Below are 15,215 nucleotides of genomic sequence, written 5' to 3'. Positions count from 1 at the left end.
GGGCCAAATAGCCTAATTCTGCTCCTATGTCTTATGGTCTCATACGAGGAGCATTTGGTGGCTCTGGGACTGTACTCACTGGAGTATAAAAGAATAAGGGGAACCTCATTAAATCAAATATTCAAAGGCCTGGATAGAGTAGATCCGGAGAGGATGTTTTCTATAGTGGGGGAGTCTAGGACCTGAAGGCGCATAATTCCTTCAATAACTCACTGGTGAATCAAAGATAAATTTTACTCTGTTTATTTATCTGCCTCTCTTTCTAGAACACATGCATTCCTCATCAGTAGTCACTGATGCTCATTAACTCTAGATGATGTGCAAAATCCGTAACAGGATAAAGGAAGCTTGAGGATTTGGTCCGGTGGAGGCAGGGTCTGTAATAATGACAGTGGTGAAAATGAGAAACGTGGTTTAAACTTGTGTGCATCGAATTTATGGACATTGACCTGAATATCTGGCAACCATGTTTTCCCCTCACCAATCACTAGAAAACACACAGCCTTCTTGACTGACACAAGAGATTCTGCAGATGCTGGAGATCTGGAGAAACATGCACAAAATGCTGCAGGAACTTAGCAAGTCAGCCAGCATCTATGAAAATGAATAAACGGTTGACATTTTGGGCCAAGACCCTTTGTTATGACTGCAAAGGAAGGGGAAGACTCCAGTATAAGAGGGAGGGAGGGAAAGGAGGACAAGCCTAAGACAATAGGTAAAGTCAGTTAGGTGGGAAAGGTAAAGGGTAAAAAGAATCTGATAGGATAGGAGAATGGACCTTGGGAGAAAGGGAAAAAGGAGAGTTACCTAACACCAAACACATCTTTACTACACCCCCCCACCGATCTCCCTCCTGGCACATATCCCTGCAAGAGACAGAAATGTCACACATGCCCATTCACCTCCTGCTTCCCATTCAGAGCCCCAAACAGACCTTCAAGATGAAAATTTGGGGTCATCTATTGCATCAGGTACTTCCAATGTGGCCTCCTCTACATTGGCAAAACCCAATCCACTTTGTTGAGCACCTCTGCTCCATCCGCCAAAAGTGGAATTTCCCGGCGGCCAACCATTTTAATTCCTATTCCATTCCTGTTCTGACATGTTGGTCCTTGGCTTTCTCTTATGCCACAATAAAGCAATGTTGAGGTAGCCTCCAAGCTGATAGCATAAATATTGATTTCTCCTTCCAGTATTTTTGTTTCCCTCCCCTTCCTTCTTCTTCTATCCCCTAGCCTAGCCTCTTACCACTTCTGCTAACCTGCCTATCATGTCCCCTATGCCCCTCCTTCTTCCCTTTCTCCCAAGGTCTAGTCTCCTCTCCTATCAGATTCCTTCTTCTCCAGCCCTTTACCTTTCCCATCCACTTGGCTTCACCTATAGCCTTCCAGCTTGCCCTCTTTCCCATCCCGGCACCTTTTCATTTCTTTCCATTCCTGATTATAGGTCCTGGCCCTAAACATCGGTTTTTTATTTAGCTTCATAGATGCTGCCTGACCTGCTGAGCTCCTCCAGGATCTTGTATGAGTTGCCTACTTTACTATGCTGTTACACTGAGGTATACATCTTCTGCAACTGTGCAATCTGCTTGCAAGATTCTAACTTAAGTCCCACCTTTCTGGATCACAGAATGAGGTATAGGAGTCAGCATGTGGTAATGAAACAGGCACAGGTACATAGGGAATAATTTGACCATTCTCCTTTGCACAAAGCCTGAACAGCAGCTGAACCAGCTGGCCAATAAAAGAAAGGAGTGTGGCAGTAGCACAGGAGTAGGTGGAGGCAGAAGCACGTAGAATGTTCCTCATGATTGAACATTTTATCAGCACTCTTCCCCATTTCCCCATTATTTCTGGCACTTTGAAACAATGTGAGAAAGTTGTTACAGTGATATGGTTGACAAGATAAATGCAGTCAAGGAAAAACAGAGTAATAAAACTCAATAACTCAACTCGCAAAGCAGTTCTAGCTCCTGACTGGCACTCACTGCTATCCACTACTATACAAATAGAACAGCACGCCAATTCCCTGTACTCTTGACATCAAAACCAATCTGTTGGTGCCTTGTGAAAACTTTATAATCTGAACAGTTTTTCTAACTTAAAATTGCAATGGTGTGCAAATTTTATGTTTGTTTATTCTACGTATTATCACATCTTACGGACTAACATTGTTGGGAAAGTGAGCATGCTACTTTTGTTGCAAAAAGTTCTATTTCAACAAATATCTCAAGTATTTATGACAATTCAATGAGACATGTTTAAATTGTCTTACCTTGTTTTGAAACATTATTTGAGTCTTATCTGGTGTTAAATTGACATCTATAACTGAGGCTGGAACCAAGATATTTAAGAAGAAAATTGGATAACGAGCATGGGAAGAATCCTTCTGGCACTGAGAGCTGTAATACTGTCGGACTAACTGCAAAATTAAAGCAAACAGAAATTTATGAAGTATTTTTCCAGGACAAGCCATTAATAATAAAGTTGGACTGGAGTAGTGAAAGCTATTAAGTTGAAGTAGATTTGTAACTATATTAAAATGCTACCCTCACCTTCATCTTTACTGACACTAAACATGTAGCAAAGAAATTTTAAAAACCTTGCCTGTTCAACAAGATATTCCAAAAAGGGGAACAAAGAACAGATTTTGAAATTTAGTCTAATGTTGTCATCCTCGTGCAGATGAGGCTGGGTGAAGTCTCTTCCATCCTAAATTAATCTATCCATAACTAGAACGTGGCAAGATTAGTTTGTGAATGTTGGATTCTCAGTTCTAAGATCTGGTCTGTATTTCATAAAACTAGCAAATAAGTATCTCACAATCCATTTATTTCTTGAGATAGTGTTGAATAGGACCTTCTTAACCTTTGAGCTGTGCCTCCCAGCAATCCCCCAATTTAATCCTAGCTGAAGCATGGGACAATTTACAAAGACCAATTAACCTACCAACTGGTACAATGTCTTTGGACTACTGGAGGAAACCAGAGCACCTGGACAAGACCCACGCAATTGTGGGGAGAACGCACAAACTCCTTACAGGATGTGGTGGAAATTGAACCCGGATTGCTTGTACTGCAACACGTTGTACTAACCGCTATGCTACCATGCCACCTAATCTGTTTACCAACCAATTATTACACATAAATGATAAAAGCCAAATCAATTCACCTCACGGTAAATGAAATGGATCATTTGAATTTTCACCCTGAATGTCATGCCATAGCTTTAAACAATTAGACATATTGTCAGAAATAATAAGGATCATATAATAGGCAGAGTAATTAACGAACAGCTATTGACCAACCTATCAATTACTTCAGCACAAAAAGAAGCAATACTTTACAAAAAAAATTGCAACTTTGTAGAATCCTCCTTATCCAATCAGTTTAGCCTCAGATCTGTGTTTGATTACAGTATTACATGGACATTTTACTGTTATCCAATAGTAAGCTACAAAAAAATCAGTTCAAATTTTGCTGGATCCACATTGGATCACCAATACCTGATGCAGATATAATTAGCAACATCATACTTTACTGAGTTGCTGTTTTCTTAATCAGAGACATTTGAATTAGTCCTCAGGATAAATACAGAAACGACAGGCGAGATTTTAAACCTGGGACTTCTGCAACTTCAAAAAATCTAACAAGATACATGCAGTAGACTGTGTGCCTATTTTTGTGTATTACCAATTCACTGAGCTTTGATTCCGGAAATAAAAGCAATTGTAGTAACATCCATTAGATAAATGCTGAGATGATGTCGGCATTTGAGAAATTGGAAATCTCGATAACAGTAACAAGAATCACTAATAATACCATTGAACAATCTTTAGAAGATTATTCAACTGCACTATATTATATATTCTTAAAGTACACTTATTACATAATAGCAAAGTCAGTAAAGTAAAGTTGTCATTTACTTTTAATATTTCCTTGTGATGAACAGGTCTGGAGTTCACAGAGATAAAACTTCTGTCAGGGCTTGTGAGACTCATCGAAGAAGGATTAGATCCAGGTTTGGGAAGAAATCCACTAAGGAAAATCTGTAAACATTGGAGAAAAAGAATACACACACAGATTTAGAAAATACACTACTATCACAAAATAATGTTTCAGAGCAGAAACTCATTTTGCAGTAATTGGTCACCAAGAGTCATCTGATTTACACATTTTACAATGGAGACTCAGAAGCAAAAGTCCAGACCCTTCTTTTGATGAAAACAAATAAACAATGCACAAGAGGAACCAATTATCGAATTCTCTCTTTGGGATACCAGCTGGCAAGCAAGTTCAGAATGGCAAGGTGAAATAGAAGCATCGCTCCCATATACAGAAAATGTGCATCATGCCAAAAAAAGGACACAAAGTCTAAATATTTTATTCATCTAATTTTAATTATCCTGACATGCTGGTGATTCTATAGCAATTTACAGAATTATGAATCTAAAGATGAATAAATTTCATACATACCAGTATTACAATTTTAAATTTCAATAAGATACCACTCATCAGCCTCTACTCCAATATTTTCTTTTTTCCAATATTGTTATGCACCAGGTTACCATTATCTGAGAATTTTCCTAATTGTGCAAATCAGTGTTTGTCTACATTAGTAGCAATTACCACCATGTGATTGAATGCTGGAATGTATGCAAGGCAAAGGGTAAAGGCAAAAACTATTTACTGAGTAAACATGCAGGTCAGAATGAAAACATCTGTCAGAAATGATAAATTAGATTTTATGAACCAATGGTTTACAATGTGGCTGACACATTCATCGTGAAAGATTTAAAAAAAAATAACAGTACAAATAATGACAATAATGGACTGCCATTTTCTGGCCCACACAACATGAATCTGTTTAAAATGACTTTCTCCTTGGCTCTTCATCTTCCCTTTTGAGAGCAACTCTGCCTTTAAACATCCTACATATCTTACTTAAAAGGTAAACAATGTTTCACTAAATATAACTACAGGTTGCCAAGCATGGAATTTCCATTATATTTAAATAAAACAAATCAAGCTGCTGCTAAAGTTACTGTAAAGTGTCATAAATTACCAACGGAAGCTAATGGCCAATATCCATATACAAATCTGGATGAAAAGAAGTGGACAAGTCTGGCTGATCCCAGAAAATTGTACAAACTCACATTGGCGGAGAGAGCAAATGATAATGGATAGAACTGGCTTGAGTTGTTGGACTTGCCAAATACAAACCTGGAGCAAATAATAACAAAGTAATACGAGCAATTGGCACGGAGATTTTAATCTTTGCCAAACAAAAGACTGCCATGCCGACCAGGTTGAAGAACAGAGTGAAGTATTAGTGTTTCAGGTAGGCTACTGACTGAAGGCATCTGTGAATATTAACATCGCATCAACTTCTCTCCAATCTTTCTTCATGCACACTGCAAGCTTATCTTGTCATTGAGACAACCTACATATCACCAGTGAGTTACTAAGGTTTCAGGCTCCTTTCCTGACACTCACATAAGATGCTATTACAAATGTCTCCTTTGCCTTGAATACTGCCCCTCTTTTCAAATCTGCTGTCATCACCAAAAAGTAGCTAACACCATTCCCCACCCCCAACCCATCCCCTGCACTAAGTACACCAACATTCATATGTCAATCACTTGACCTTTTCATGTACTCTTTTAGAGTATGATCCCACCAGAATCAGATGTAATATCACTGACATATGTCATGAAACTTGTTCTGACTGCTGGGGTCTTCAATGATAGATGCTGCCTTTTTGAGGCATCGCTTTTTGAATGTGTCCTCGTGATGGAGCTGGTTGAGTTTGCAACCCTCTGCTGCTTTTTCTGATCCCACGCCTGTGCGGTGGCTGATCCTGCTTCATACTAACATCTGAGCCACATTGAGGACTTGGTGGGATGTTGCCCATTGACACTTAAATGAAGCTAAGTATTAAAGCAGCCTCTCACTCTGCTGCAGCAGGTGAGAAGTCTTCAGCACAGAAATTTGTTGGCAGTCCAAATTACGCCTTTATCTTTATACAATCTAATGAATTATTTATAACTAATCCAATTTTACTAATTATACTGTTGAGCTAGTTTTGGTACTCATCTAATACTGATGCCCTTTAGGGATGTGTACTCATCTGATGGGATGTGTGCATTTTGCACCAAATGTACTGCAATTGCCATTACCATTTTTCCTGTTACTCTGCATTACCTGTCTAGTCCTTGACATTTCTTTTTTCAATTTATACACTCAAAGAACATGGTCGTCATCAGAAAATCCAACATTTATTATTCATCTGTAACTACTCCTAAAAAGAGGCAAACTTGAAGTCCTGAACAGACCTGAGCAGGTAAAGAAGGCAGATTTTTCTCCCTGAAAATTAGTGAACTGGATTAGTTTTTAGTTCACAGTTCACTAGTTCATCCCCTTGAAACCCATTGCTAAGTTCTAAGACCTGGGCTTCAATACCTCCTTGTGCAATTGGATCCTCAATTTCCTCACTGCCAGACCCCAAATGATATGGATTAGCAACAAAAGTCTCACACACCCTACGCACCCCACATACAAACTCTTCTCCCTCCTGCTATCCGGCAAAAGGTACTGAAGCATTCGGGCTCTCATGACCAGACTGTGCAACAGTTTCTTCCCCCAAGCCATCAGACTCCTCAATACCCAGAGTCTAGACTGACATCTACATCATTTATTATTATATTTAAATGTGTCCTCTACTGTGGCTATTATCTTGTTTATTATTTATTTATTAATTATTGTACTGCCCTGCACTGTTTTGTGCACTTTATGTAGTCCTGTGTAGGTCTGTAGTCTAGTGTAGTTTTTGTGTTGTTTCATGTAGCACCATGGTCCTGGAGGAACGTTGTTTCATTTTTACTGTGCACTGTACAGCAGTTTATGGTCAAAATGACAATAAACAACGACTTGACTTAACTTCCATAATCAGCATCAGCACTGGTGCGCCACAGGACAATGTGCTTAGCCCCTGCTCTCCCCACTTTATACTTACGATTGTGAGGCTAAGTACAGCTCCAGTGCTGTATTTAAGTTTGCTGACAACCCACTGCTGCTGGCCAAGTCAAAACCGGTGAAAAATTGGCATACAAGGAGGGAGAATGAAAATCTGATTGAATACTGCCTGAACAACAACTCAAAGTCTACAAAACCAGAGTTGATTATCGACGACAGGAAGAAGAAGCTGAAGTTCCTGAGCCAGGCCTCATGGGGATCAGAGGAGGAGTAGGTCAGCAACTTTAAATTTTTTGATGTTATCATATCAGATAATCTATTTTTTTGGAACAGTACAGAGAAGTGTCATAACTAAGAAGACATAACAGTGCTTCTGCTTTCTTAGAAGTTTGTGTAGATTTGGCATGTCACCAAAACTTTGATAAACTTCTACAGATGCACAGTGGAGAGTATCCTAACTGGCTGCATAGTGGTTTAGTATGGAAACATCAATGCCCAGGAATGGAATAGACAGTGGTTGGTATAGCCTAGTCCTTTAAAGGCAAAGTCCTCCCCAGCATTGCGCTCACTTACCAGGAGTACTGCCACAAAAAGGAAGTGTCCATCATCAAGGACTCACACGATGCTCTTTTCTCGCTACTACCATCAGAAAGGAAGTAAAGGAGCCTCACATCCCACATTATCAGGTTCTGGAACAGATGTCATCCTACAACCATCAGGCTCCTGAACCGGTGCGGATAACTTTGAACTGATAACAGAATCCAGAGACACACTCTCACTCTATAACTCACATTCTCAATGTTACTTATTACTTTATTTATACCGTCTGTCTTCTTTTGCACATTGGCTGTTTGTCAGTCTCTACACAGTCATTTCGTAAATTTTATTGAAATTATTTTTCCGCAGGAAAATGAATCTCAAGGTAATATACAAGTACTTTGATAATAAATTTACTTTTACAAATTTCTTTACTGGGACTTACATTAATTCAAGATTTATTTAATCACAATGGTGAGATTTCAACCAAAGCCTTTGGACCTATAGCCCTAAATTCCATATGTGAGCCCAGTAACTTCACCATTGGGCTACTATATTGGCGAGTTATCTTGCGACCATGTAAAATCTAGTTATGGTTTTAACTTAATTTTCAAGTGGCTATACAAGTTCTTGTTGATTTAATAAAGTGCTGCTATGATATTTACTGAGTTTTCTCCCCACTTTCAAAGCAAAGGAAAATGTCAGCAGTGTTGAGTTTTGTTGAAAGAAACCTAGGGGGAAAATGTATAAACCAACAGTACTGCAGGCTAGAGGGTAGTGTCAAAGGTTTCCCAATAGGGATAAGCACTTTTGTTTGAAACAAACTTCAAGCTAAGCTTTAAATTTATGCTGTTTCAAACCAATGAACAGAATATAAAACAATGTTTGAATGAAGTGGTGTCAGACGATTGAACAAATTAGCATCATAATGAGACTGAGTGCATTGATTTAAGATTATACCTGTAAAAGAATTCAATTGCAGAAAAATCAGGCTTTATTAAACTAAAAATAGAATTGTATATTTAAGTGGAATGGAGTGCAATTGAATTCATGATTATTCAACCACTTGAAAAGAGAAGAGAAAAACAGAAATATATTTTCCACAATGCATTATCTTACAAAACCCTTATTAAAAATAAAACTGTCATTAGCAGTTGAAAAATCATTTGCTTACACACTATGTATAAGCAACTTGTCATTGTTCATTACATATTTTTGGAAATAATTACCAAATTAAAAAATAAATGACAGGCTTCAATGTTTCCATAGTTATTTTTGCAATTAGTGAAGGTTCCATGTTAAAGTCAGAACACATTTGTCAATTCCTAATAATTTGCTTTCTAAGCTGCTGGAGAGCAGTTGGAATGCTGTGTAAGGGTATGTACATTGGCAGCTTAAGAGCAAGATTTCTGATTGGTGAAAGGGTTGAAGCTGTAGATTCGTGAACAATATTCCTCGTCCATAAAAGCCATCATGAACAGCCATTGCACAACTTCACCGGATACAAGTAGATTCCAACTTAGGCCAGCAATGATCAAACTATATTTACTGTCCTTGCACTGCTAATAGACCTCGCATTCTGGGCTTTTGGGTATCAACTTAGTTGCGGGAGTTCGAAGCAGTGCAATCCCTGGGGCATGTATTAACAGTTCAAGCAACAGTGCATTTTTTCAATCAATCTAAGGATCCTTACTGAAGCACACAGTCTAGGTCAGGAAGTGCAAGTTATTCAATGTAAAAACTGTGTAGAGAAAGCAGAGAGAAAGAAATATACTGGAGGAAATAGAGAATTGGTAGAAGAACTAAAAGCAGTGATTGCGGATTCACTAGTATTTCTCAGGTTGGCCAGATGTTAACATTGAAATTCCACAGATTGTAACTGGGCATAATTAATTTTTAAAAAAAAAATGAATGCAATGTATCCAGGCTAGCTGATAGCACAGGAAAAGGAAATGAACTGTTAAATAAGTCCACATGAAATCAATAGCTACAGTGCAATGTGGCAAACTGAGAGGATGTGCATTTCTGTGAGAAGAATAGACTGCAGAAATTTTAAACAATGAGAAACTTACAAGCTTTTCCGTAAAGAATCTGGGTGCTCCCGAGATATGGAGACCCCTTGTGCAGATACAGCAAATAACTAGGAAGACAAGTTTGGATAGATGTTGAAGTAGAAAAGTCAGCAAGTCTTCCGGGATTTTATGGGTCTCTAGTGAGCTAGATCCAGTTTTGACCTATGGATATACATGGATCTGAGAAGATGATATCAAAAGGATGAGGGGTATAGAAGAGTTGGAGATAAAACAATGCTTACTCTTGGTGGGAAACTAAAATAAACAAACATGGCTTCAGGAACTATCCAGGATTGAAAGGAGCAGTAGTTTCTTTATGTAGAGGATTGTAAACCTTGGAAGCTTTACCTCCGAAGACGATGAATGATCAGTTATTAAGTATAGTCAAGAAAGAGACTGACAGATTCCTGGACAACACTGAAGTCAAGACACACATAGACTGGGCAAAAAAGTCCACTTGAGTCACAGGGTCAGCCATGATCCTATTGAATGGCAGAGTAAGCTCCTAGCCCTTGTTCTTATGATAGTATAGTGGATTCCAGTTAATTGGGCCATCGGAACTGGGGCTTCTGCCTATTTGGAACAACTCTTAAAGAACAAAAACTAATTAAGAAAATAGCCCAGATTCTTTTCATTTATTTGGAACTCTATGCCACTTAACTGGGACAAGGAACTGTTGCCAAACAGTTTCTAACCAGTGTCATTCGCATCCACTTGTGTGGCCGTTAATACATTACATCATGCTTAGAGTGAACAGTTTTAAAACAGTATCAGTTGGTGAGCTTGTATTTCAAAAAGCACTGATTTTTATCACTGATAGTTGATGAGAAATAAGCAGTAAAATAATTCAGAACTGTTTTGCTCACTGCGGTTTCAATCACTCAGGCTTGATGATGCTAGAAATGGCCATGAGTGAAATTGAAACAACTTTGCTAATTCAATAAGTTAGGTACTATGAAGAATTTGAAGGCATTGATAATCATCTTGAATGTTACAGTTAAAATTACAATTTGGAGAATGCAATTGGCAAGAGCACTGTATGAAGGCTGTCGATTATCTGCATTAGGTGTTCGCGCCAATGTCGTTAATTTACCATCAATCAAAAAAAAACGTTCTTCTATTGATAACTGTTAGGATTTAATACACTGTTTTATAGTACAGGTAGTCCCCGAGTTACAAATGTTTGACTTACGGCAAATACATACGTTTCTTAAGTGTTTTATATGCATAGAAAGGTAAAATATATACTATATACTAAGACAAACGTTTGACTAACTGAAGCTAAATAATACCGAATGTACCTGTTCCAACTTACGTACAAAACCGACTTAGACGGACTCAGGAACGGAACTTGTTCGTAACTTGGGGACTGCTGTACTGTAGTAGGCTTGGTAGTGCTCTAATTTGTTTGGTATTTTATTTAAACACTTAATTCACTTACTAGTGAAATTCAAGAGACTACTAGACAGGTATACAGAGGAAGTTAAGGTGGGGGGATATATGGGAGGCAGGATTTAAGGGTCGGCACAACATTGTGGGTCGAAGGGCCTGTGCTGTGCTGTACTATTCTAAGCTCTATTTGTTACTCAGTTAAATTGTAGTTTGTCATTTTTATACTTTTTTAATTGTTCCATGAAACTGGCTAATTGGGGTAAAATGCACAGGTCCTGATGTGCCCTAATTAGCCAGAATCCGCTGTACATGAAAAACAAAGCTGTTATATTTTATATTTATAGATTTATAATCTTAAGGAATAAGGCTCCATCATCATTGTTTGTGTTAAAGCAGCATTATTATTTTACATATTTAATGTACATCTTGAAGTCCAGAAACTGGGTGTTGCCACTTCCTACACACTCCACTGCATTCGAATGGTAGATCACTTTCGGTAAGGATCCTTTGTAGCAAAACTTATGAAGTTCAGTTACAATATGGAGACTAATTTCCACTTTTCCAAAAATCTCGCTTTATATTATTCTGTGGAAACTCACAACCATGGTAAAACATTACTACATTATGTGAAATTAGTCAGCTGGTAGTTCTGATTAGTAAAGTCAAATGGCTACTATTTTCTGTTCTATTGCTCTCATGATATGGAATATGGAGGCACAAGGGACTACAGATGTTGGAATCCTTACTCTCCACCTGCCTATCACACTTCCTCACCCTTTCTCCATCCATCTACCCGCCCCTCCTCCCCACCTCTTTATACTGGCTTCATACTCTTTATATCTCAACTCTCGCAGTCCAGATAAAGGGTCTTGACACAAAACGTTGATTGTACATTTCTCTCCACAGATGCTGCCTGACCCACTGAGTTCCTCCAAGACATGAAATACATTCACTTAAAAACAAAAAGGATGCCGCACCACTCATCAAGGGACCTGCATCCTTTAAAGCAGGGGTTCCCAACCTTTTTTATGCCATGGACTAATACCATTAAGCAAGGGGTCTGTGTACAATGTAAAGGTTTTTGTAATAAGAGCAAAATGGTAACAAAGAAGTAAATGAACAATCCTAACATGTTCAAAAATGTGGTCTGTATTTGGAATTTATATTGGGATCTCTGATCAGCATAGGAGTAGCATATTTCATTACAGACATAAAGGGCAAAATCTGTTAGACATCAAATTAACAGCATCATAGACTGCTGGTAGAAAGCAGCAGAAAGAAGGGAGGGAATTGCTTTGTCATTTGATGTGAACTATGTTGTTCTGATGGGCATGGAAGGTATGTCATGTTGGTGCTGGAATGCGTAGCTGCTTCAGCACAACCTTGGATGCGATGTTGTTAACACAAATGACGCATTTCAACGTGTATGTGATAAATCAGAACCTGAATTGGAAGATATAGGGCAAGTGACAGAAATGGACAGATACATGGCAAGTGAAATATATAAAAATGGAATAGGGAATAGAATGAACAAAGATGTAACCTGGAGACAAAATGTAGCAGTATAGCTCTATAGATTGCTCAAGCAAAATTAGGACTTCAAAGCCACTTTAAAAGGCAAAAAAGCATGCAGATTAAATGAAGGCACATCAGCAAAGAAATAAGGGGATATTAATGAAATGGTTAAATCAATTTGTTACTTTTTGTGGATCCAAAGTACATTGGATGCAGAAATAATAACAAATTGATTTAGTAATATATCAATTGGGAGGGGGTGGTTTATAAAAGGAAAGCTTGGGAAATTAAGGCTTTATTCACTAAGGGTTTGTGATAGAAGGAAACAGATAGTAGGAGAAAGGAAGATCTGTTAAAAGACGGAGTAATTAAAATATCTCAAACAGCTGTTGAATGATAACAGTCATAACCATTGGATCAGTAAGTAAAAATGAAACATTGGGATAAATGTTTTTGAATAAAATGCCACTTTTCTGTTGAAGTTATCACAATATATGTCTCTCAAGTGCAAGTTAAGCATGATATTTAAAAGGGACAAAGATAAAATATTGAAAGGCATCAATTCATACACTTGATGAAGTAGTGAAATCATTTTGTTTTCATTCCAGGCTGTTTCTGGTATCTATCTCCAACCTGAATACCTGAAAACGCAGTGAGCAAAGGGTCTTGGCCTCACATGTCAGCGACTTATTCACTTCCCTAGATGCTGCCTGACCTGCTGAGCTCCTCTGGCATTTTATGCGTGTGCTGCTCTGAATTGTCTTACTGCTTATTTCTCACCAGCTAGCAGTTGAGAAGACCCATTGCTTTTCAAACACAGACACACATAACTGTTAGCTCCAAACACATGTAGGTCTAACAGTCAACAAGTGCACACGACTGACGCTAGCTAGAATTTGTTCACCAAGCTTTTTGCACCAATTAAGCAGCATATCGTCCCAAATAAATGAAAGGAATCCCGGCTTTTTCTTGATTTGTTTTCATTCTCAAAGAGTTGTCCCAAGTAAGCAGCTGCTCTGATTAACTGATGGCCCATTTAACCAGAATCCACAGCTTATCACCAGCCCTTCATCATTGATTGGACCAAACCATGGAACTCCTTATCTAACAGCATCAGAAGAATATAAAGGCTCATTTGTCAAAGCTCGAAATTGCAAAGTAACTTTATTATCAAAGTATACCTACGTCACCATATACAACCCTGAGATTCATTTTCTTGCATGCACAGAAACATAGAAAATCTACAGCACAATACAGGTCCTTTGGCCCATAATACTGAGCCGAACATGTACTTACTTAGAAATTACCCAGGGTTACCCACAGCCCTCTATTTTTCTAAGCTCCATGTATCTATCCAGGACTCTCTTAAAAGAGAGTCCTATCATATCTGCCTCCACCACCGTTGCCGGCAGCCCATTCCACACACTCACCACTCTCTGCATAAAAACTTAGCCCTGACATCTCCTCTGTACCTACTTCCAAGCACCTTAAAACTGTGCCCTCTCGTGCTAGCCATTTCAGCCCTGGGAAAAAGCCTCTGACTATCCACACGATCAATGCCTCTCATCATCTTGTACACCTCTATCAGGTCACCTCTCATACTCTGTCACTCCAAGGAGAAAAGGCCGAGCTCCCTCAACCTATTCTCATAAGGCATGCTCCCCAATCCAGGCAACATCCATGTAAATCTCCTCTGCACCCTTTCTATCGCTTACACATCCTTCCTGTAGTGAGGTGACCAGAACTGAGCACAGCACTCCTAGTGGGGTCTGACTAGTGTCCTATACAGCTGCAACATTAACTCTTGGCTCTTAAACTCAATTCAATGGTTGATGAAACCAATGCACCATATGTCATCTTAATGCAGAGTCAACCTGTGCAGCAGCTTTGAGTGTCCTATGGACCCGGACCACAAGGTCCCTCTGATCCTCCATATTGCCAACAGCCTTACCATTGATACTATATTCTGCCATCAAACTTGGCCTACCAAAATGAACCACTTCACACTTATTTGGGTTGAACTCCATCTGCCACTTCTCAGCCCAGTTTTGTATCCTATCAATGTCCCGCTGTAACCTCTGACAGCCCTCCACACTATTCACGACATCCCCAACCTTTGTGTCATCAGCAAATTTACTAACCCATCCCTCCACTTTGTCATCCATGCCATTTATAAAAAACACAAAGAGAAGGGGGTCCTAGAACAGATTCCTGAGGCACACCAACGGTCACCGACCTCCATGCAGAATATGACCCGTCTACAACCATTCTTTGCCTTCTGTGGGCAAGCCAATTCTGGATCCACAAAGCAAGGTCCCCTTGGATCCCATGCCTCCTTACTTTCACAATAAGCCTTGCATGGGGTACCTTATTAAATGCCTTGCTGAAATCTATTCTTAACACTTTATTTTTTCTTATTATTATTGATATATTGCTTAGCTTTGTTAATCAGTTATTTGCTAATTTAATTCTTTATTGTATATAATGACATATTGACTTAATGTATCTTTTTTGTTAATCTTCAATAATAATTAATAAAAAGATTTTTAAAATGAAATCCATGCATGCACAGTAAATTCAAGAAACACAATAGAATCAATGAATCACCACTACCAACAGGAAGGACAAACAACCCATGTGCATAAGACAACAAACTATGCAAATACAAATGAAAATAATAATAATAAATAAACAAGCAATAAGAATCATGAACATGCGGTGAAGAG

The 15,215-nt window shown here is 38.6% G+C and overlaps 1 protein-coding gene across 3 annotated transcripts in view; it reads right to left on the bottom strand.

Annotated features, from left to right (window-relative positions):
* pms1 (PMS1 homolog 1, mismatch repair system component) overlaps nt 1–15,215 on the bottom strand; it is a 141,923-nt gene that overhangs the window by 37,923 nt on the left and 88,785 nt on the right. For all 3 annotated transcript variants that reach the window (XM_059966867.1, XM_059966866.1, XM_059966868.1), the window contains 2 exons: nt 3,925–4,047; nt 2,275–2,421 (listed from right to left, as the gene is read on the bottom strand). In XM_059966867.1, coding sequence (XP_059822850.1) covers nt 2,275–2,421; nt 3,925–4,047 — 270 coding nt within the window. The remainder of the gene's footprint in view (nt 1–2,274; nt 2,422–3,924; nt 4,048–15,215) is intronic.

This window comes from Hypanus sabinus, chromosome 4 (genome assembly GCF_030144855.1).
Source record: "Hypanus sabinus isolate sHypSab1 chromosome 4, sHypSab1.hap1, whole genome shotgun sequence".
Classification (NCBI taxonomy): domain Eukaryota; kingdom Metazoa; phylum Chordata; class Chondrichthyes; order Myliobatiformes; family Dasyatidae; genus Hypanus; species Hypanus sabinus.
Note: the sequence above shows the minus strand (reverse complement) of the source record. Positions and strands in the feature narration are given on the sequence as shown.